At 44.4% G+C, this 24,775-nt stretch overlaps 1 protein-coding gene and 1 non-coding gene across 17 annotated transcripts in view; both read left to right on the top strand.

The window, feature by feature from the left end:
- The window catches only part of FGF1 (fibroblast growth factor 1), a 106,924-nt gene that overhangs the window by 70,001 nt on the left and 12,148 nt on the right, over nt 1-24,775 (top strand). For 14 of the 16 annotated variants that reach the window (XM_025388101.1, XM_025388098.1, XM_025388090.1 and 11 more), the window contains one exon: nt 14,710-14,912. In XM_025388101.1, coding sequence (XP_025243886.1) covers nt 14,744-14,912 — 169 coding nt within the window. In that variant the 5' untranslated portion in view covers nt 14,710-14,743. Of the gene's footprint in view, nt 1-7,823; nt 7,884-14,709; nt 14,913-24,775 lie in introns of those variants that run through there. The other 2 variants (XM_025388096.1, XM_025388089.1) reach the window with 1 other exon arrangement.
- On the top strand, nt 3,461-3,597 carry LOC112627261. Its single transcript, XR_003120109.1, has one exon. It is a non-coding gene; the product is annotated as a small nucleolar RNA SNORA36 family (small nucleolar RNA).

The following is a 24,775-nucleotide window of genomic DNA, read 5'->3' as shown; positions in this document are numbered from 1 at the left end:
TCAAGACCAGCCTGGGCAACATAGCAAGACCTCGTCTCTACTAAAAATATATATATATATTTTTAATTAGCTGGTCATGGTGGTACGTGCCTGTAGTCCGAGCTACTCAGGAGGCTGAGGCAAGAGGATCACTTGAGCCCAGGAGTTTAAGGCTGCAGGGAGCTGTGTTCATGTCACTGCACTCAAGCCTGGGCAACAGAGCAAGACCCTGTTACACACAGAAAAATAATTTTTGCAAATCAAGCCTATCAAACTTCCTACATTGTATAAAATTTTACAATCTAGTAACTGGAAAGTTTTGAACAGATCTATAGAAAAGTTACTCTCACCACTGAGGGTTCAAGAGTACAATATCATGAAACACTAGAAAATGTTCTGCCTTCAGTCTGCCCCACCCCAGGGGCCTATCTAAACGTCTAGATTTATCAAATTTCATAAGAGCCCACTGAACCTGACAATGCCAAGAAGGAGCCAAGGTATGTAGGATCTTGAATGTGAAGAGGAATTATGTGCGAAAAGATGGCAGCTCCGAGAAGCAAGGAGAAGCCACTCTGGCGTTCCTCCTTACTTCTTGTTGCCTAATCTGCTTTCAAAGGCCAATAAATTCAAAATTCTCCATTTTTCAAACAACCCCACCCAACACAGTGATTCTTTAATCTCTAAACATGACAGGGGGCAGTGGACATGAAGGATATAAATGGCTTTAAAAGGTCAGTTAGAAAAAAAGAAACAAGGAGAGAAACCATGAAGAGTTGAAGGGATAAAAGCAAACCATGTTTTGAGCTACCTGCCAAAGTTCAAGAAAACTCCCATGAGAGGCCATGTTTGACTGATGAGTGTACTGCCATAGTTATTGGCAGCTATCTCTAGCCTCATGGTTTTTCGGATAACTGGCATCTTTTCTTTTCTTTTTTTTTTTTTTTTTTTTTGAGACGGAGTCTCGCTCTTTCACTCAAGCTGGAGTGCAATGGTGCGATCTCAGCTCACTGCAACCTCCTCCTCCTGGGTTCAAGCGATTCTCCTACCTCAGCCTGCCGAGTAGCTGGGATTATAGGCACATGCCATCACGCCTGGCTAATTTTTTGTATTTTTAGTAGAGGCGGGGTTTCATCATGTTGGTCAGGCTGGTCTCAAACTCCCCACCTTGTGATCTGCCTGCCTCGGCCTCTCGGCTGATCACAAGTGTGAGTCATCGTGCCCAGCCCTGATAAATGGCATCTTGACTGCAATGTGCACCTCCCTGAAGATGCTAGATACCAAGGCAGAGTTATCTCTTAGTATAGCTTCTTGGATTCAAGACTTTAACTCACCTCCAAGCCCTTTCCTCCCTTATCAGATACCAGTCATGTCCTGGGGCCTTTGGTGATGTTCTCTTGCTCCATCTCCTTCCCATAAAAGAGGATTCCTTTGCCTGCCAACAGCTGGGTTGTGAGTGGAGCCAGGTGTAGAATACTAGTGATGTGGTCACAGGACCATGAGAGCCGTCAGTGGTGCTGAAACAGGGAGCAAACAGTGCAAATGGGAGAATGGTTCCTTTTGGACTGTTTATGTGGGATCAAATGGAGTTGGCAAGTATATGGAACCTCTAAAAATAGACCACATCTTTAAAAAGAAAAAATACAAAAAGAAATAATTTTACATTGTCCTAGTGTAGGCTCTGCAAAACTTGGCCCTTGAAGGCTAGCACTGGGGCAAGTGACTGTTTTCTTCCTGTCCTTTGGCTGTGACACCAACTGAGTCCCTTTGCATATCCTGGGCCCTGCTCCCCTGCCTGCTTCCTGTGTGGTGCTTGGGGCATGCTGGGGCCTCCACGGCCCCCTTGGCCCCTTTCAAGATCCAGCATAGAGTCTGACATATGAAATGAGCTCCACGGGGTTTACATTCCTTCTTCGTATCCAAGCACCTTAATATACAAACCCACATGCTGGGATTGCTAACTGTTCTTCCAGAGATGCCTGGATATTGTCTGCCTAGCAGAAATATGAGTTTTGTCCTTTTCATTTTTTAATGTTTTGAGGGAGCCTCGGCCCCTTGGAAATGGGGATGACATTATATTTTTTTTTTATTTTTTTTATTTTTTTTTGAGACAGAGTCTCGCGCTGTGTCACCCAGGCTGGAGTGCAGTGGCGCGATCTCGGCTCACTGCAAGCTCTGCCTCTCAGGTTCACGCCATTCTCCTGCCTCAGCCTCCGAGTAGCTGGGACTACAGGCGCCCGCCACCACGCCCGGCTAGTTTTTTGTATTTTTAGTAGAGACGGGGTTTCACCATGTTAGCCAGGATGGTCTCGATCTCCTGACCTCGTGATCCACCCGCCTCGGCCTCCCAAAGTGCTGGGGTTACAGGCTTGAGCCACCGTGCCCAGCCGGGGATGACATTATAAACTGATGTTTCGGAACTGAGGGTTTTATTATTGACTAGGCCACAGATTTGCTTTGGTAAGCTGTCCAGCCTCTCTGCATTACACTTCTGTTGGCTGGAGAAGAAGGGGAGGTGTTGCCCTAGCCCATATGATAGAGAAACAGCAAATTTAAAATGATTATGAAGTACCTCATATAGTGTCTACACGACAGTTATCCAGAGATGTTTGTTTATTCATCCCAAATGCTCCGGGAAACCCCAGCTGCTATCACAGTTCAGATAATCAACCCATTAAAAACAGGTTCATATTAACAAGGATAATGACAGCTGACATTTCCTAGCACTCACTATATGCAAGTCCCCTCCTGGGCCTTGTCCTATTCCTTTCTCATGCCACCGTGATGAGATCAGAGCTCTTAACAGCTTCCTTTTACAGAGAAGACAACTGGGGACCAGAAAGGTTACATGACTTGCCTGGTTTGCAAGAACTTAATGACACAGCAGAAACCCAAATCCAGCTCTACGACTCTCAGGTTGTGAGAATTTCCATTTTCGTGACATTTCCAACCCAGTCTGAAGGGGTCTCTGGCCTCTCCCCTGCCCTTCATCTGCAATGGCAAATGGCCGCCCTGACAAGGGCCAAGATGGTCTCACAGGCTGCAAGGGTCGCCTAAAGGAGGCACAAGAGTGACAATCAGGAAAGTGCTGATGGTGGGACGCCACACCCGGGTAAAGAGGACAGGCCATCAGGGGAGGAACTTGCAAAGTTCCATTCAATAAAAACAGATATCTCCTTTAGAACATGAACAAATGGACTGTGCACGTTCCAGGGGCTGGTAGAGTAAAAAGAATAGTGAAGCTCAAGGGTCACTCAGTTCAAGGGGCATTTTATTCTCTTATTCACATGTATTCAGCAATGAAAATAGTGGACTCTGGAGTCAGCAAACCCTACCTTCAGATCTCAGCTCCAACATGTTTTAGGTTGGTGCAAAAGTAATTGCGGTTTTGCCGTTACTTTTAATATTTAGTGGTATGACCTTAGAAAAATGACGTAAACTTTCTGAGCCGTGCTTCCTTAGCTGCCAAATGGGGGAACTCAGACAATGCCTTCAGTTCAGTCGAGGACAGCTTCCCTTTTCTGTTAATTAAACTTTGGAACGTTGGGGCATTAAAACAGGCTAGGGTAGGTGATTGCACAGAGAATATTATTCTATTCATTTCCTTCCTAGCCAAAAAAAAGAGCAATACTTTCCTAACAGAATTTGAGGATTAATTAATGTAATGTGCTTGGAACCACATCTGGCATACAGTAAATGTTCAAAAAGGGTCATTATATTATTATTTGTGGACATATTTCATTATTTACGGGTAGGTCCGGAGTCGGCTATTGAGTAACAAATGGTGGGGCAAGCCCTCAGTGTTTCTAAAGAGATAACAAACACATACTTCAAAAGACTGCGTCTGGAGAAGCTAAATATTCTAGGTCAAGAGGGAAGGAAAAAAAGAGACACAGTAAACAGACCATCTTCCTATAAGCTGGAAGGTTGTCTGATTTCGAGAAAGGAATGTCCTTGCTGGGCTGGTTCTGGAAATTGTAACTTGCACAACAACAGATTCAAAAGATTTTTGGAGACACATCAGTAAGAGAAGGCTAAAGGAGGCGGTGAAGGGCTGCCAGAGCCCCTGCAGAATCACTTTGCATTTGGCGTGAAGCCCTGGGGTTTTAATGTGTCCGTCTGCAGGAAGGATATTTCCATTTAAGATGTGTGCAGGTCTTCAGGATGGCCCAGGGCCGGCAGGATGGTTTGGACCATGGTGTACTATTAAAGTTCAGACAGAATGGGGCCGGCAGAGCACGCCATTGCACCAGGGAACACTCTGTTTTTCCTTTTGGAGTGGATGCTGTTTTCTCTAAGCACTTAAAAGAATTCCTGACCTCCAACTGAATGATGCGCTATGAGGGGAAGTATTTTGTGGGTGAATAAGCTAGACTGCAGAGAAAAAACATCCAGAATCAAGGGAAGAAATAAAGGATACTAGAGGACACCCGTGTGTGTGTGTGTGTGTGTGTGTGTGTGTGTGTGTGTGTGTGTGTCTGCTTGTAGTTCTCTACTCTTTGTTAAGAAGTGTGCAAGTTGGGGCTGGGACTGAGCTGTTTGGTGACACAGCTGGATCAGATAACAGCCCCCACTTCCTGCCAGTTACACTAGATGCAAGCCTCTATGTCCCTCTTATCTGAAACATGGCTTGATGAGTCTAGTATGGCTAGATTGTAAACTCCTTAAAGGCAGCAACTGATTTCTACTACCAACCCATAATCCCTTATTTGAAAAGCCTTGGGCTAGATTTGTTTCAGAATCCAGAATCTGGGTAATTTTAGAGACGTGGTATGGTGTATATATTGTATATTATGGAACAACGCCAGTGCAGTCTGGGACACTACCCTAGAATCAAACACATTAGTCACTATACCAGATTGTATAAGTACTATTAACACAAAGCAGAACAAATAGGCTTTAAGTCTCAGGACAGTTTGGGCCAGGTTTTGCCACAATCTATTATGAAAGAACTTCTAGCTTTTAGAGCTTTTTGAATGTCAGAATTGTGGATTAGGGATCTCAAGTCTTTCTTTTTCTTTCTTTTCTTTTTCAAATTTCCAGGACATCTGCAGCATTCTGCCCATGGCAGGCACCAAGTAGAAGCTGTTGATTTCTAGAGTATGTGACATCGGGATTTCTCTCAAATAATATTCGATTCTAGAAACCAGGGGACAGTTTATTCTCAGTGACTTGGGGAGTCTTTAGAATTAAAAGTATCCTAAATTAAAGAACAGAAGAGAAAGACTATTAACAGAAGAACTATTAAGCCCATTCTCTGTCATCCTGAACAGTAACACATGTAGACCCACGAAATATACTGAAAATTCATCCCTAGCACATCATGTTGAGCACCTAAGCAAATGAGAGGAGTGCATCATTGCATATAAATGGCAATGGAAAGTTCTAACCTATCACTTAGAACATGGTATTTTTCGAATACTCCTCAAATATTTCTAAATGGGCCAGGCCTGATGGCTCATGCCTGTAATCTCAGCACTTTGTGAAGCCAAGGCGGGAGGATTGCTTGAGCCCAGAAGTTTAAGACCAGCTTGGGTAACACAGAAAGACGCCATCTCTACAAACACATTTTTAAAAGCCAGGCAGCCGGGTGTGGTGGCTCACGCCTGTAATCCCAGCCCTTTGGGAGGCTGAGGCAGGCGGATCACCTGAGGTCCGGAGCTCCAGACCAGGCTGGTCAACATGGTGAAACCCCATCCATACTAAAAATGCAAAAATTAGCCAGGTATGGTAACGGGTGCCTGTAATCCCAGCTACTCGGGAGGCTGAGGCTGGAGAAATCACTTGAACCCGGGAGGCGGAGCTTGCAGTGAGCCGAGATTGCACCACCGCACTCCAGCCTGGGTGACAGAGCAAGACTCCGTCTCAAAAAAAAAAAAAGGTGACAAAAGGTTATACAGCTTAGGTGATAGTCAAGCTAACATCTATGGAATGCTCACAAGTTTTCCAGTGCTGAGGTTACAGTGACTCTGTTCAGTAGCTACTGTTATGTAGCCCCATTTTGCAGATGAGGAAACTAAGGCACTGTGAGAATGAGTCATTTACTAGTGAGTGTCCAACCAGGATTCAAACCCAAGTTTAGCAGTATGCTGGGTAAACCAGCTATCAGAGGAGAAAAAAAAAGAGAGAGAGAATTTTAAAAGCCCTGGCATTTGCCAATTTCTATGATATAAATGCTCTCACCAGGGTTAATTTCAAGATATTAATGGTTTAATAATAGTAAAATTCCTGAATATTTAATAATTGGCTTACATGAGCTTGTGGGAGCTGTCTCCTGCACACCATTGTCAAGTCCATCCCATAGTCAGGTCCACAGTTTACTGTCAGCCACGGAAGATGAGATTTCAGCTCATGGAACAGAACTGGTTTTGGGGGCAGCATGCTGAGATGCTAGCCCAGGCCAGTCAGCCATGGCTATACTTCTACCTCAGACCCAGTACAGATCACAGAGGGTGGAGTAGAAGAAAAAGAAAGCAAAGAACACACTGCCTCCCTTTCTTCAGCAAACTTTCCTTCACCAGGGAGTGGAAGGTGGGTCCCTGCCAGCCTAACACGCCTTGGCAGAAATAACAAAACCTGGATTTTTTTTCCAGGCCCTACAAATATTTTTCTTGGTTAGATAAGTTCAGACTTGAGACTAAAGGAGCTGATCACTTCCTTTCTGAGAGCCTTAATTTCCATAGTATTTTCTTTAAAGAAATAAGGAAGTATTTATTACAAGATGAGGACAGGGTCTGAGCCTGCCTTTAACCAAAGGTAGGGTATTCTGGCCTAATTTGAACCCAATTAAAATACATTTAGGTTCTTGGCTTAGCTTTTTTGTCAATACCTGTAGGACATCACCTTCTAATTAGGTAGTCTGATAAGACGTTCCATGAGAGGCTCCTGAGAAAGGACTGACCCTTCAATCAACAAGAATTCACAGGACACTAATTATGCACAGGTATTTGCTCAATGCTGGATATAGAAAGAAAAGGCATAGTTTCTGTCCCAGGGTCTCAGAGACTAATGAAGGAGTCAGTCAAGTATACGTAGTTAAATTACATTCATTTGCTTATTCAACAGATGTTTATCAAATGCCCAGTAGGTGCCAGGCATTTTGCCAGGCACTGGGATACCATTGTGAGCAAGACCAATCGGTTTGTACTAACATGGAGCTGACAGTCCAGTCATGAAAAGAGACATTAAATACTCACAAGAGTGAATGTGTAATTAAACACTGGTAGTAAGAGCTATGAAGAAATGTTAAATGGTCCTATGAGAACTGGAGGAACCTGACTCAGTTCAGGGAAGCCAGGAAAGGCTTTCATGAGGAATTGAGAGTTGAACTAAGATTTGAAGAAAAATTAGGAGTTAACCAGGGGAGCAGGGGAGAGAGAAAGAGAGGAACATCACTCCAGAGGGAACAGCATGGGCAAAGGTCCTAGGGTGGGAGGGAACCAGAAAATGGAAGGCAAGTTTGGAGGGAGACGTGGTGGGAAATGAGGCAGAAGGGGAGTAAGGGCTGAACCTCCTGCAGGCCACCGCACGGCTTTTGTTTTTGTCCCGGAGCAATGGGAAATCACTGAAGAGTTTAGGCAGGGGGATATAGATGGGAATTACACCCAGCGCTGCAGTGAAGTAAAGGAAATGCTGTCTGCCGTTGAGAGAGCACAGGGGAATGAACCCACCTAAACTGGTATATGTGAATTTTAAGAAAGAGCAGGGAGGTTAGGGTTGGGGGATGTGTCCAAATAAGGCTTGCTTGAGGAGGAAATATCCGAAATATCCAGCTAAATTTTTGAAGGGTGAGTGTGACTTAGCCAGACCATGGTGAAAGGGTGGAGGAAAGGAGAAAGAGAGAGAGAGAGAGAGAGAGCAAGAGAGAATACTGTTGGCAGCAGAAGAATGTTTGGGCTAAGATCTGGGTGAGTATGAGGGTGTAGGGGGACTATAAAAAGAGGCCAATAAGAGAAAAAGTCACAGGGTTAATGATAAGAGCCTCACAGGTCATGGCAGGAGTCTGGGTTTTATCCTGAAAAACAATGGGAAATCAATGACCCAGTCAAAGATCTACAGCGGGGGAGTGATGAGTTAGAATGGTCACTAGCAGCAGAATTGACAGTGGATTGAAAGAAGGCAGTGCTGGAAAGGTGAGACCTGCTGCAGCAGCCCAGGTGAGACAGGTGCTGGGTCTGTGCTAAGGCAACAGCAGTGAGGCTGGAGAAAAGAGAATGGCTTTAGGAGACACTAAAAAGGTAAAACTGAAAGGGCATTGTCACCGACTGAACGACTGGGAGTGATTTCTATTCTGCCCAAAGAATAGTCTCAATGAAACATTCTTCTATTTGGGTTGTCTTGCCTTATGACCTGGTACAGGGTCAATTTTTGTAAATGTTCCATGTGTCCTTGATAAGAATGAAGTTCACTTCATTGTTGGGTACAAGGTTCTCTTATACACTCATCAATTAAATTTACTAGTGGTGTATTTCAATCTTCTACATACTTATTAACATTTGGTGTCTGTTTGCTCTGTCATTTATGACAGAAATGTATTATAAAATCTCCCACCATAATTGTGGAGTTGTCATTTTCCCTTTACATATTTGTCAAGTTTTGTTTTATGTATTTTTGAGGCTATGTTATTAGATATATACATGTTTGGAATTTGTATATCTTTCTGTTGAATTAATCTACTTATTATGTGGCAATCCCTTTTATTTTTAGTCATTCTTTTTGTCTTAGACCTATTTTATCTGATATTCATATAGCCACACGAGTTTTCAATTTTTTTTTTTGGAGACAGAGTTTTGCTCTGTCTCCCAGGCTGGAGTGCAGTGGTGCAATCTCGGCTCACTGCAAGCTCCACCTCCCGGGTTCTCGCCATTCTCCTGCCTCACCCTCCCCAGCAGCTGGGACTACAGGCGCCCGCCACCACGCCTGGCTAATTTTTTGTATTTTTAGTAGAGACGGGGTTTCACCGTGTTAGCCAGGATGATCTCGATCTCCTGACCTTGTAATCCGTCTGCCTGGGCCTCCCAAAGTGCTGGGATTACAGGCGTGAGCCACCGTGCCTGGCCAAGTTTTCTATTTTTTTTGTTAACATTTGTCTGGTATCTATTTTTCATTCTTTTACTTTTAACCTTTCTATGTCATTATGTTTTAAATGTGTCTCTTGTAATCAGAGTGCAGATGGATTTAAAAAAAAAAGTAGCTAGTAAATTTAGCACATTATATTTATTGTGATTATAAATATATTTGGATTTATTTTGGTCACCTAATTTTCAGCAATTTTTTTACTTTATTTCCTTTTTTTCTTTTTCTGGATTATTTTGGAATAGCACAGGGTTTTTTTGTTTTTGTTGTTTGTTTTTTCTTGAGACGGAGTTACGCTGTTGTTGCTCAGGCTGGAGTGCAATGCTGCAATCTCAGCTCACCACAACCTCTGCCTCCTGGGTTCCAGTGATTCTCCCGCCTCAGCCTCCTGAGTAGCTGGGATTACAGGCATGCACCAACACACCCGGACAATTTTGTATTTTTAGTAGAGACGGGGTTTCTCCATGTTGGTCAGGCTGGTCACGAAGATAAGCACAGTTTTATTTATTCCACCTTATTCCCCTTACCCCTACCAGTTGCTGCTTGGACTAAATACGTTCTATTTATTTTTTTTTACTAGTTACCTTTAACATTTAACATGTATATTTGACTTAACAAAAATTAAAGTTAATATCTCTAAGGAAGAGTTAAGATTTTGGGTGATGCCATTCATATAGCCACAGGGAACAAGGACTTAGAGCATATTCGGAACCAAAGCGAAGGCCTGTTTTGTATGTGCTGGGTTTGAGGATACATCCAATTATCACCTTAGCAGGTGTCTGTCTATACATCTACCTTCAGTGGCTTTATACACTTTGCAAAATATCCTCCTTCATGGGTATTCCACATTGCTTACATAGTGACAGGGATTAAAAACAAAACTAAAAAATAAATGTCAGTGTTTGCCTTCCTTTGATTCTTAACACATCACCGTCTTTCCTTCCAGCTTAGTTTCCAGGGACAAGCTGAGCACAAATGTCTCCTAGAAATAATGGGCTTTGCAAATAACTATAATAACTATATAGTAACTGTACTATATTAACTGTCGATAAGCTGAGAACTGAGTCTGAAATGCAGACCAGGATTTTTTCTTACGAAACCATGGCTTACCTTTGCGTCCTTCATCTTCTCTGCTATGTTTGTGGCTTACATCACAGGGGGAGGAGCTTAGCTCATTTCTGCCAAATATGGGAATGAAAAACTTCTATTTTCAAACCAATTAAAAAATCATTTTAAATTAAGCATTTAATCACAGCTGACTTAGATCACACCAGGCTCCAACTAGTTCAACATAACCAATTACTACTATCTCCTATAGGTCAGGTCCCATTTTTCAAGTGCTGTATGAATATTGCACCCATTTAATCCTTCAGACGACTGTGTGAGAGGCAGGGTGAGAATTATCAGAGGAAACATCTCAGAAGCAGCGAATGACTCGCCAAGGTTCCCAGAGCCAAAGTGGTTGCTTACTATCCACATCCTGTTCATGTGTCAGAGTTCAGGTTCCCTTCCAGAGGCCACAGCTGATAAAGTATGTCAGCCTTAACACAGATGTTCCAATAGGCTTGGTGTTCCTCTAACCTGGGTGTCACTGATAAATCAAAAAAATCATCTGGATTTCCTAAAATCTCCCCAGTGCCCCAAATCTCAAAGGGCTGGGCTTCGTGCACAATGATAACATGGAGTTCGCCGGGCTTGATCTCCGTTTCCCAACACAACACAGACAATCCCCTCCTCTGACAGCCACGAAAAAGAAAATAGTAACAAGAAGCAGAGCTTATAAATTTCCATTACACTTAATGCCTGATTTTACTTAGTTAATGGATTCACTTATTAAAGCAATTTGTGTAAATCTCCAAGGGCCTGCTAAGGTTGCTGCCTTATGGTTTTATCACGTCATATACTTCCTTTATTTCTATCCTTTAACAAATAGTGGATTGGCAAGGAACTTTGAACCAACTACTGCTCAAACTATAGGTAAATTACAAATAAAGTTTAAAATAAGGACTTTTCATGCCCCAGGGGTTTCCTTTAGCAACAAAAAGGGATTTCATTTTTTGTATGTTTCAGCTGAGTCATCAATCCCAGCTACCATTGTCTGTCAGTTTCATGTTGACTCCAGGCTTATTTTCAGGAGCCTACTTGTCTCCTTCAGGTTTTCAGGTGTGGATATGAAGGGTTTGGGGAGCCATCTGACATCAGTATAGGCACCCTCATGATGGTCCCTCTCACTGAGGGGAGCAGGCAGACAGCAGAGGTGTGGCCTTGTATAACTGCAGGTACACTGTGGTCAGGAGGGAGGGGCCCCTGAGGACCTGCTGGGCTCTGGCCGAGGTCAGTTAGCCAGTGAGAACTCCACAGCTGGGCTGTATGGCTCATACACACATGATCTAGAATCTAGGTGGATCTAGAAGAAAGTCCATTCTTTTTTTTTTCTTTTTTTGAGATGGAGTCTCGCTCTGTTGCACAGGCTGGAGTGCAATGGCGCAATCTTGGCTCACTGCAACTGCCATCTCCCAGGTTCAAGCGATTCTCCTGCCTCAGCCTCCTGAGCAGCTGGGACTACAGGCACGCATCACCACGCCTGGCTAATTTTTGTATTTTTGGTAGAGATGGGTTTTTGCCATGTTAGCCAGGCTGATCTTCAACACTTGACCTCCGGTGATCCACCTGCCTTGACCTCCCAAAGTGCTAGGGTTACAGGCATGAGCCACCATGCCTGGCCTGAAAGGCCATTCTTAACATGAAATTGCCCCACAATCAGAAGCAAATGGGGACCTACACCGGAGGAAGTCAGAGACAAGGAGAAACAAAATTCAGCCCACCTGAGATTGACAATACAAATGACTATCTGTTCAGTTAAGTGGCAATCACTAGTATATAATTATTGTCTCCTGTACCAAATGAAGTACATAACTTAGGAAGTGCTTGGAAAAAATAAATGAAAGAAAAAATTCATTATCTCTTAGTTGTACTTTAAGGAAGGGGAATCTGGTGATGGTTGTGTGCTAATGGAGAGGTGAGGCGTAAAGATATCCACATAGGGAAGAGCTAAATTGCTTTACTTTAGAAGTGGATCCAGAAGGGAGTGGAGTGAGAAGTTAGAATGAGAGGCTGGGTGGAGAGAGGAGTGAGTGGAGAGACAGAGGAAGAGACAAAGGGAGAGAGAGTAAGAGAGCCAGAGAGTAAGAAGGACTTAGAGGCTTATGGATAAGAGAGAAAGTTTGGAAGAGACAGTGAGGATGGAGAGAGATTGTACTACGCAAGGTAAACTCTGCAATCCTCTCTATGAAATTGACAGAAATAAAATTATATATATGTGTAATATTATATTTATTTTCTGTCTGTTGCTGTATTATGCGAAAAGAATTGATCGAAGTTTCACCATATGGGATAAAGGGGACATTTGGGATGGTCTGACTTTAAATATAGTTTATATGGTATATGCAAAATTCTCTTTGGGGTTCTTGGAGGCACCTCCAACAGTAGCTGAAACCAGGGACAATGGCGGGCCCATGTGGCAGCAGAGTGGGAAAAATGTACCAGACACGTTAAAATGCCAGGAGCAGAGAAAACAGATGGAGGCTTCCAACATGAGCCCTCATTTTAAAGTCCTAAGGACAAATTATTGTAATTGGTGTCGATTTATGAGGGAACTGTCTCCTATGACAGCAGCTCCACAAGGCTGCTGCAGGCACTGATGGATGGTTAGTGCAGGGAAGACAGCGTAGCTGCTGGTCTTCCATGATGCTCACGAAGCTGCTGGAGTGGGCTTCTCCTGGAGAAGGAGGAGATGCATGGAGTCCTGTTTCATGGATGACATGGGGGCAAAAGGAGAGGTTGTTGGTGGAGACTAGCCAACCTTTGGGTCACAAATGAATAAATATATGAATGACAAGTTAATGGTGGCAGATGTACACGCCAGGCAATGGGTGAAAACCCCACTTCTTATAAAAAGACTAGTGTTGATAAAGTCACTAAACCTTTTCATGGTGATCAAGAGAAAAATGGGGCTTTCTGTTCCCAGACTCCTTTTGCGGTTCAGCTCCATTGCTTACTAGCTGTTGCCCTTGGGCAGGTCACTGAACATCTCTAAGCTTTGGTTTTATTTTATTAAAACTGAGGATAATATTAGTGTCCACTTCAAAGGATTATGGTGAGATTACTTGAGATAACCTGTAGCCCAAAATACATTAATGATGAGGATGATGATTTTCATTCTAAGACCACTTGGTAATCAATATGTATTGATGATCACATTCACTACACACACTTACAAAGTGCAGCTCCCAGGCCAGGCACGGTAGCTCATGCCTGTAATCCCAGCACTTTGGGAGGCCGAGGCAGGCGGATCATGACGTCAGGCGTTCAAGACCAGCCTGGCCAATATGGTGAAACCCCATTTCTACTAAAAATACAAAACTTAGCCAGGCATGGTGGCGCACTCCTGTAATCCCAGCTACCCGGGATTAAGGCAGGAGAATTGCTTGAATCGGGACCTGGGGGACAAAGGTTGCGGCAAGCCGAGATCGTGACACTGCACTCCAGCCTGGGCTACAGAGGGAGACTCCATCTCAAAAAATAAAAATAAAAATAAAATTTTAAAAAGGTGCAGCTCCCATGCTAGTTTCCTGGTCTCTTTTTGGCCTCTTTCTTTTCAGAGTCACCAGCACTTCCTTCTCCTAAATGGTGGGGCAAGTATATGTTTTAACCAATTCTAATGCTCATTGGTTTTGTTTTTTAACCCTCTGAGGTGTAAGTGATGCATTTTCACATTAATAATATAACTTTGTATATAGTGGCTACATACAATGTTAAAGGTATATTATATATAACATGGTGGTTTCTGTGTTCTATCACACATTAGAAAATAGCTAGGATGAAAACAGCCTGTGTGCAAGGGACAGACCCACCTCTCTGTGCCACATGAAGCTATGGGAAGCTGTGGAATGGGCAGGGACCAGGCACAGCCTTCATAATCTGTCTCATAACATTTCCTTTGATATGGTGTTTGCCCTTTACAAACCCCACTCACTCCCACTCTGTGCCTTTTTCCCTGGTTCCAGCTCTGTTTCCCCCAGTCAATCCAGAAGGTTCCCTTAACATACTAAGCCTTTGCTGTCCCTGTTGTGTCCCTGAAAGGCCTCCTGTGCCTTTGGCTACAGGTCCTGAATGTCCAGGCCATCTGTGCTATCTGCTTCGCTGTACCTCATCAAGACAGCGTGAGGGTGGAGGGCAGAACCTTGGTCCTGGCCTCTCAGCTTTTGTGGGTTTCAGCCAGACCCTGGGTGTTATTTTAGTGCGACTTTGGTGTTTAATTTGAGGATGTGTGTGGACCAGAAGGAGGGACCAAAACATGATTTTTTTTCCCCTTGGTCAAATGATTAAATTTGAAGTTCTAAAAAATGCACAGTTTGGTCCAAAGCTGTGTCCAACTGGGAAGAGAGAAATGCCCTGGAAACCCCTCCCAGGCCTGGGACCATCCTTCCTTAACCACCAGCTGCCCCACAGGCCTGCGGACTGCGGGCATCACCTGGGCAGGCTGTGCTTACTCACTACCCAGGAGCCCTGTGCCCTGAAGCTGTCCTTCCTCTCTTCAAAGTGCATTTTGTGCCTTTGCTGGAAGAACCGACTACAGATTTGTTCAATTTCTTACAGTCTTGAAAGCGCCACAAGCAGCAGCTGCTGAGCCATGGCTGAAGGGGAAATCACCACGTTCACAGCCCTGACCGAGAAGTTTAATCTGCCTCCAGCGAATTACAAGAAGCCCAAACTGCTCTACTGTAGCAACGGGGGACACTTCTTGAGGATCCTTCCGGATGGCACAGTGGATGGGACAAGGGACAGGAGCGACCAGCACAGTAAGCCCATCTCTATGGCACCCCCTTCCTTTTCTGACATCTTCTGTAGTCGAGGTGGGAGGAAGGTTCATATTTAAGTACAGGTACTTGCTTCTCCAAGATTCTATTCAGGCGTGACACATTCAGAGGTGGAGTCACATAAAAGTGTAGAATGTCTGGGTTTGGAAAATAGGGAGTTGTGGGGGCCACCACATACCCAAACGTGTCCTATTTCAAGTTTTTTAAAGCACTCTCTGCTGACCCAACAGAACTGGCTGCCGGTGCTCGATCCCTGTATGTTTTCCCAGGTTTCTGTAACTAGTGAAGGATCTGGCCCCGAAGGCTAGTCAGGGGTCTGCATGCTCCATGATGGGATGAACCAGACGGGCATGGCGGTAAATCCTGCACAGAGATGTGGGCTCCGTTTCAAGTCAACTGACTCTCCTGGTTATGTTTCCACTGGGCTTGATTTGTGAAATCCTAGTTCATAATCGTAGTCTTACACATCATAAATTACGCAGCTTTCCCTCTGCGTATCACGCAGATGTGGCTGTGGTAACCAGCAGAGGTAAAGTCATTCTCCAGACCTTATAGAAACTGGAGAGTAGGAGCGACTAGCGCCAAATGCTGAATATCTCTTCCAGCACTTCCTGGCAGCCCGGGTCTCAGAGGTGTTGATAAATGAAGGTATGACTCTGGAGAAAAGAATCTTCTTGACTCTCTAAGTATAAAAAAATCTCTTCCTTCTGCTTTGATACTTCTGGCACTGGTGTGTATGTTTGATATTAGGTGTCCAGGTCCTATCATGATGTCATCTGAGATCCCCTGAGTCCCACTGCAGCATCAGAGGTTACAAAGAAGCCTAAAGCCAGATCCAGTCCCTGCTTAGAGGGTCAGCAATCTCAAGAGTCAAACATAAAACAAATCAAGAGAAGGAAAATCAGGAGACACAGAAGAAGCCAGGCAGGCAGGAAGTTTCTGTAGGACTGGCTTTAAAATGCAATACAAAACACTCACTTTGACATGATGGTTTATAGATCAGGTGGTCTTAATTATTCATGGACCATGCACCAGAGGTTGCAGGTTCTAAGCACAAATGACCACTTCACTGGTGCTCATGCTCTACCCTCAGATGCATGGGTAATGGAGATGGACGCTGACGTTTACACACGAGGTGACATTGTTCCTTCCTCCCCACCCACCACACAGACCCTTGAGATGAGGAGCAGGAAGGCTGACGCTGGGGCTTGCAGCTGCAGAATTAGCTCTTTTGGGCTTTGTTTTGATGGTTTATCTTCAAATGGGCTTGCTGAATGCCTTATTTTCAGTGAAAAACAGGTGTCAGAATGAGGCAAAAAAAAGGACTAGTTTGTTAAAAAGCATACATAAGCAATGTTCACTGCAAATTAGCAAACTTAGATTATAGTCCATTGTGTCAGGCATGATACACAATTCATGTGATCTGCCCCACAGAACACAAGGGAACAAGCTTTAATTCCTCTGGGTTTTAAGTGTTCCTAATACATCTTACCAATTTTCTGAAAAAGTAGGGAATGCTCTCCGGTCCTCAGAACCCAAGAGGAAAGACAAGCTTCGTGATATGTTCCTTGGGGTTAAGCTAGCTCTTCTGGGAAACCTTGACTTCTGGAGTAACAAGAGGCTCCAATACTGGAATTTCTGTAGCAATGGAAAATGGCTTCCTTGTTGTCATTCCATCATTAGCAAAACAGACTGCACTCTGGGTGTGTAACGCTGGCACAACTTCTGGAGTCCACAGTGGATTTGGTCGCCTGACTTAGGATGTCAGGAACCCCTAGAAAGGAGCACAACGTAGCCCTGGGAGTGCAGGAGAGGATTTCTGCATTCAAGGAATGCCAGATTATTTTCCAAGTGAACTGGGGCAACTGCACCTTTCTGTCCTCACTTTTCTCATTTGTACAAAAAGAATACTAATATTCCTTGCCTCACAGGTTTCTTGGGAGGGTTAAATGAGATAATATAGTGAGAGTTCTTGGCACAGTGGCTGGCACAGAGGAACAGCACAGCACGTGTTGGTTCATATTGCAGTTATCATCATCAAGCCTTCTATATAATCAGCCTAGCATATGGTAATAGAGGGTCGTATTTAAGGACCTTCCAGACTCTTCTTTTTTACAGTACTGCCACCCAGGAAAGCCAAGGGGCTAGATGCAGGCTTGGATTCAGGGTTTCTCTGCCAACACTCAGAGTTGTTGTGTGGGCCTATCATTTGCTTACTCTGAACTAAGAACAAGGACCACGAGGACAGAGATCAGAATAAGTGGGGTGGGTGGTCAGAAGCCCATCCCTGTACCTGTCATTACTGGAACTGGATATTCCGCTGCAGAGTCAGCAGGCTCCAGTTCAAGCCTACTCTGCCCCTTTCTGCCTGGAGCAGCCCTGGACAATTAACGTTCTTGCCATTATGCATTCTTTCTGTTTGCAAACTCTGCAAGAGAAGCCTCAAGCTCCCCAGCCCTGGGACTCCAGTCCTTTCCTAACTAGAAATTTAAGTGTCTCCAGTGTTCCCAACTAATTTTCAGGAAAATGGTTTAATCTCGCTGAGACTCAGTTTCTTCACCTGTGGAATGGAATGGCAGCATTGCCTAGTGTGCCTCATAAGGGCGAAACGGCTTCTATTTACTAGGATTCTGCAGGTGAGAGGCGTCCTGGGCACGGAGGTACTCCCTGAATGTGGTTCTGTCGCCCTCTTCTGCCCAGTGGTGGTACTGCCAAAGCCCTTCTGAGTTTCAAGGGTTATTCAGAAACAGAATTGCCTCGGCCAGGCATGAGGCGGATGCTCCCTGGCTACATGTGATCCGCACGGCCTGGCAAGGAGATATTTTCGATGCCTTGATCACTAGTTTGAACATAATTAGAGACTGAGGTGACAGAGTCACATGTTAAGACTTCCTTCAGAAAGAGCGTTTCTAAAAGCCAATCGAAAAATTTAAACAAATCACACAAGATAGAACCGTATGCCTTTGAGCTCTACAAGACAGAAATAACTCCTTTCATGGCTTCTGTTTGTCCCAAGGTCATTGATCTTTCCTGGGCAAGTGTATCTTCTTCCTGCCTTAAGGAGAATGAGTTTCCAAGTACCTAACCTTTCTTACAGTGGTATAACGCTAGGGCAGATGCTCGTGTGGGGGCCATTCTAATAGAGACCTGAGTAAAATGTCTCTACTGGTGGACTTCTGGCCTGCAGAGAAGATGGTTTTGGTTTGTCCCGTTACCATTCTTCAGATCACTGCTGCAGGCAGTTACCAATATGGACTGTGGACGCTGGTTACGCTGCCATGCTAGGAAGGCCAGGCAGAATCACCCAGGGAGTGCTGCATAGATCCCAGGGCTGATGGGCACAGTTTGTGAGAAGGTTCATGTTGGCCCCTAAGCTTCAGCTCAGGGAGACACATAAATGGTGTCACCATGAGAGGGGGAGGTCCTGGAAGAGGATCAGGTCTGGGGGAAGATGGCCAGTTCCATTTTGGACACAAGCATTTGAAGAGTGTCTCATGTACCATGCAGCCGTTCTTGGGGTTATAATTCTCCATTTATTTGTGCAATTATTTAATGGTTTTCCCTCCTACTGGACTCCTAGAGGATAAGGACTTTGTCTCTTATTGCTCAACACTACAAACTTTGTGTCTAGCACATTGCCTGCCACTTGGTAAAATGCCCAGTAAACATTAATTTTATAAGTGACTGAACTGTATTGGTGGCAGCTAAATTCAAAGTCAACAATATATTCAATAAACATCTGTGAGCCCTGATATATGCTGGGCATTGTGTTGAACTCCTCCACTTCCACCTAACCACAACCTTGAGAGGTTACTAATTATCATCACTCTAAGAACACTGCAGCTGACAGGCGTGACCAGCTCCTAACTGGGAGGGCTTGGCACCGACCACATCTTCTGTTTCCAGGACTAAGGCTCCTTCTGTATCCCACCACCACCTGACACCAACATCATGACAGCGGTTCCGCCCCACAAACTGATTCAATACACACATCTGTGCTGTGGGTCAGATGGGTGGAGGTCAGGTCCCAGCACTGCTATTTACCAGCTGTCATCCTGGGACAGTTACTTCTCAATGTGCCTCAGTTTCCTTGTTTTAAAAGCAAGAATGACAACAGCACCCACTCATCGAAATGTGGGAGTTTTAATGTGATAATGTTTGTAAGAGTGTTTAGCACACTGCTAGGCACATAAGTGCTCCCAAAAAATGATATTGATCATCATTCTTCTGGGATTCCTGAGCCTTCCTCACCTAACCACCTGACCTGTCAAGTCTGTTAGATTAAGTGAATGCTACGCTTGCTCGCAGAACTGAGGGTGACTCTTTGTCCCAGCTTCTCTGGGACTACCTGGGTTGAAGCCCCTGAGGCCTGACACAGAGGCATAATGTGCCCAGGCACAGGTGCAGCAAACCCCGCTCCATCTCACTCCTCTGGCAGGGCAAGTCTGCTCTGTGTTTGATTCTGATCTTTCTGGGGAGTTTCCTCTCTGGTGAAGGGGGACCATGACTTATCCCTCAATGAGATTATTAACTGGAACAATAATTAGAGAATAATTTCCTTATGAGCATTCCAAACCTGCAGCTGCCTGCCATAGCCCACAACCCCTCACCTCCCCAAGCACGCAAGAGGCTACGTGGGGAGCAGAATTACCGGCACCACTCACTGCACAAATGGAAACGTTCTTAGGCAAAGTGCGTGCCAATCAAATATTTATAAATCAAGCCACATCCTAAAGGCAGTAGCAGAATTCACTGGTCAAAACAATCCTACCTTGCAGCCCTTTCTAAAGGGCAGGTTCCTCTTCATGAAATGCCTCCTGCCCTGTTGCTTTAGGGGAGTCCAGACTTCTATTCTCTAGTTGGGATCACTCAGCACCTAGCGGGTAAGGCACTGTATTCCCCACCAGCATAGACCTGAAGTCAAAACAGCTTTTCAGATGACTACTATGGGGAGAGCTGGACCCCACTGCCAGAAGTCAGAGAGAGGGGAAGGTCTCCAGGCAGGAATGTACTCCACACCAGGGTTCTCTCGCCTCGGTCACACGTGATGGAAAGGACTCCTTGCCCTCCTCCCCACAACCCTCATCTGATTACATAGAGGATTTTTATACATAAACTTTAAAATACACACACACACATGCATAACATATAATATATAAACTATATATAATATATACATATATGTCATTCAGTCTCTGGACTGTATCAAAATTTTCCAGGCACCTTTTTTAGATCTTAAAGAAGCAGACAACTTTTAAGATAAGGGTTTTTTCCATATATGTATTTACATGTGTGTGTGTATATATATTTATATATAGATGTGTGTGTATACATATGTGTGTGTGGGGGGTGTGGGTGTATTTTTTTAAATACTGGAATTATTTTCCCCCAAATTCGATTTTTCCCCTTCTCTGTCTTTCTCTAATGTTTTACCAATCCCGGCTTGTGGCTACATTTTAATTATAAATGCCACTGACATAAAACAACCTCACCAAGTTCTGAATGAGGCTGACCTCACTTTGGGTAAACACGGCAAAGGACGGGAAGTCTCCAACCCAGAATAAACCAGGCACATAATCTCTCTTGGCCTCTCTTTGGAGAGCAGAGGCGGAAAGCAGGCTTAGAGGCCACGGACAGACATGCTACAGAAGCAGAACCTCTCTTTCCAGGCATTTTCCTCATTGAATGCACCAGTTGTGGTCTTATCTTTACATTTTCCTGGGATGGGACAGGCAGATGCTAGGATAGCTTGGGGCTCAGAAACAAGGTGCAATACCTCAAAGTTGACTTCTCTTGGCACTGGCAGGCTCATAACCCTTTTTCCTTCTTTCTACCTTTGGAAAGTAAGGGATTGCTGTTCTTATGTGAACAAACTACTGCTAAGACCTAATGGAAGGCTTTGGGAAGCAGAGGAGAAAACCAAAGCTACGAACTTAGTTCCTCAGACAAAAGGTGTGAACACCTAGTTGGGGGCTAGCACAGCATGCAAAAGCTCCGGGCTCCCCTTTATGTAGGTTTCCCAGGTATGCAGGGACTCGTGAACCAGTTTAAATAATGAGCATGGGACAAGGAAGACCATGACCCACGAAGGTGAGTCTGCACATTTCAGTTTAATTGACATATAGTTCTGACAAATAGGCCGTCCCCAAACCAACACTTCTTAACTCATTCCTAGTAAAGGAACAGGACTCTGGATTCTACTGGGGGCACATACAGTCACAAATCCACCGAGCAAACACTTCTAGCCCTCTGCCCGTACATTTTTACAATGCTTTATCTAAGTTTGAATTTCTCCAAGAAATTTCTATCATTAGAGTACCTTTTTAAAAGTTGCTTTCCATCTCTTCAGCTAAATTCATCGTTAATGTCCCCATTTCAGAGGGGAAAACGAAGTACCCTGAGGACCATGGACATGTCTTGTTTTTCAAAAAGTCCTTGCCCCTTCATCCCTGAGATGCTTGAGAGACAAAGACTTTCCTATTCATAGATAGCAAGTCCTAGATCCCTGGATGGGATAAAGAAGAGATGCTTGCTCCTCCTGATTTGCTCTGTGCGCTAACCTGGTCGGGGTGTATTGAAAAAGGGAGTGGACAGAGAAGTTAGAGCTTTAGAGGGGCCTCATCTACCCTCCTGCCTCCCTAGTTCTCCTGGGTCCCAGTCTGCCCCCAGGAAGACCCAGCTTTTATGAGTGCTTATGCTCAGGTCTAGATGCAACATGGACTCATGCCTAAGCTGGGTCATAAAACATCTCAGGGGTCACCAGGAACAAAAAGCGGGAGTCTTGGCCAGCTCTGAGTGTCCCATTGACTATGAACGGAGCTTTAACACATCAGCTACCATTCTAAAAGGTATGAAGGAGAATTAGGGGAGATCATTAGCAAATCCCTGATGAAAATTTTGTAAAATACACAAAACAATATACATAGTTCATGTATATGTAGTAAAATAGAAAACTATGCACTAGATATAGACTAAACATCAGGAATCCCATCACCCAGAGTCCTCTGGTGTCAGCAGCTGGCTGTTCTTACCTCAGAACTGTTTATAAAGAAATAGAGTTAGGATGAAGGAAACATTTCCTCAATTCCTCTCCCAGTCTTAGTTCCTCTTATCCTTCCCAAAGCAGCTACTTGTATGAATTTGGTCAGTATCTGGTGCACAGTTTTATATTTTAGTACAGATATATTCATGAGCTACATACGTTGTATTGTGTTCTTTTTTTTCTTTTCTTGAGACGGAATCTCACTCCGTCGCCAGGCTGGAGTGCAGTGGCGTGATCTTGGCTCACTGCAACCTCCACCTCCCGGGTTCAAGCAATTCTCTTGCCTCAGCCTCCCGAGTAGCTGGGATTACAGGAACCCACCACCACGCCTGGCTAAATTTTTTTGTATTTTTAGTAGAGACGGGGTTTCACCGTGTTGGCCAGGCTGGTCTTGATCTTCTGACCTTGTGATCTACCTGCCTCAGCCTCCCAAATGTATTGTGTTTTTTAATACAATTTTCATCAAGGATTTACTGTATTCTCCCACTGTAATTTTTTTTTTTCACTGTATGTTATATTCTGCCTTTCTTTGAAAGGGAATTTAAAAAAAAAAAAAAACCACACACACAGAGAGAGAGAGAGAAAGAGAGGAAGAATGTTGCAGTTTTTGTGCTTTTGTTTGCTTTTAGCTCAAAAACAAGTGGAGCTTTTGTTATTGCGTTGCTGTATCACTCAGAGTTCATTTGTCTGTATCCCTAATCATGCGGAAGCTCCGAGTGCAGGGACCATGCCTGGCACTGAACGTAAGTCCCAGCACCTAATAGATGAATACGTGTTGACTGAATGGTTCTCCGTCCCCCGACCCTGAGCTGCTACCTGAGGAAGGAGCTGCTGCTGTGTGGCCAGCCCCTCCCTGTCTTCCCAAGGCCCCCCTTTCTCATGCTCTCTCCTTCCTTGCCCGTCCTCAGCAGCAGCTGCAAGAGGATGTAGGTCTGGAAAACTGGAATGAAGTCACACTAGAGAGCTGGACACCTAGCCAGCTACACGAGCTGCTCAGCCTGGATGTTGCTCCTTCCTGCCAGCCCTACTTGCAGAAGGATATATGTTTAGGAAACTTAGCCAGAAAGAAATCTAGTGAAAATGAGCTATGAAACTTGGACATCCTGGAGAAATAATATTTACAGAGGAAACTCTTGAGACGAACTCTCACCGGCACAACAACCCTGGTGTCGGGACTCGTGGCTGAGGGCTGAAGTCATGTGCTAAGCAGGCCTCTGGCTCTTGTTTACCTCTAGGAGGCCTCTTCATGGCCATGATGGAACTCCACAGACGGCAAAGCCAAGCCTGTTCAGCCCCATGGCCAGACAAGCGGGTGCTATTGAAGGCAGCAAAACAGAAAAGCATAGGAAATGAAAAGCTTTTAAAAAATCTTCCTTGATTGGCCAGGCACGGTGGCTCGTGCCTATAATCCCAACATTTTGGGAGGCCGAAGGGGGGTGGATAACTGTGGTCAGGAGTTTGAGACCATCCTGGCCAACATGGTGAAACCCCGTCTCTACTAAAAATACAAAAAAAAGAAAAAAAAAAAAAACACTAGCCAGGCATGATGGTGCGTGCCTGTAATCCCAGCTACCTGGGAGGCTGAGACAGGAGAATCACTTGAACCTGGGAGGTTGTAGTGAGCCGAGATCGCGCCACAGCACTCCAGCCTGGGGAACAGAGTGAAACTCCATCTTAGAAAAATAAACAAAGAAAAACTTCCTTGATTACCTTAAAAGACCTCCCCTTTGGGGTTTCTGTAGCACCTATAATGTGTTTGACTAAATATCTACATATATGGGTGATAGGTTGAAAAGAGTCCCAGGCAGCTAACCTCACCTCATTCTGTGGCTACGAATGGGATCCTGGATGGCCACCCGCCATCTTGTCCATGTGTGATCTTGAACACAAGAGGGTCCGAGCAGGAGAGTATGGCTGAATTTGGATCAATCCATTCCCATAATTGGAGCCCAAGAGGTTATGTGAAAGAGAGGACAAATGTAGGATACTTAGAGTACTCAACCTAGGGTTTGGTCATGATTTTTCCCCTTCTTAGAAGTATAACCTTGCATAAAACACACTCTCACCAAACTCCAGCTCTTCACCTAAAGGACAGAGCAAGCACCACCTTCCTCCAGGGAACACTTCGAGGAGCAGAAAAGGTCACAAAAGCATAGAGGAAATAGTCTGACGAGTACTGGCCACTTTCCATGCATTAGCCCTTACAACAACTACCATTATAGATAAGGAACAGAGGCAAATAGTTTGCCAGATGATCACACAGCTGATAGGCAGCCAAGCAGAACTTGAGTTGATGCAGTTGTGTTTTGGAGCCCACACTCCTTAATTTTATACTGTTTATATCAAGATAGAAACTAGCATGATGCCTGGCACATTGTAGGTGATCAGTAAAAGGTTAGCCCTTTCCTTTGGTCTCTCTTAAACATACAGGATTATGCTGAGAAGTTGACAGAAAAGTATATGTGAAGGTTCTCTGAAAACCATGAAGTCTAATAACCATTTTAAAAAAAAAAAAAAAAAAACAGCTTTATTGAGATATAACACACATACCATACAATTCACCTATTTAAGTTGTACAATGCAGTGGGTTTTCTTACAACTTAACAGAGTTGTGCAACCAACACCACAATCCATTTTAGAATATTTTCAAAAAGAAGCCCCATGCCTTTTAACCATAATTCCCCCATCTCCACCCACCCTGGCCCTGGATACCCTGAATCTACTTGCTGTCTTTATGCATTTGCTTATTCTGGACATTTCATTTAAATGGAAACATAAAACACATGGTCCTTTGTGATGCCTG

The sequence above is a fragment of the Theropithecus gelada genome, chromosome 6 (assembly GCF_003255815.1).
Source record: "Theropithecus gelada isolate Dixy chromosome 6, Tgel_1.0, whole genome shotgun sequence".
In the NCBI taxonomy this organism is placed as follows: domain Eukaryota; kingdom Metazoa; phylum Chordata; class Mammalia; order Primates; family Cercopithecidae; genus Theropithecus; species Theropithecus gelada.
This window is presented reverse-complemented; position numbering and strand designations above follow the sequence as displayed.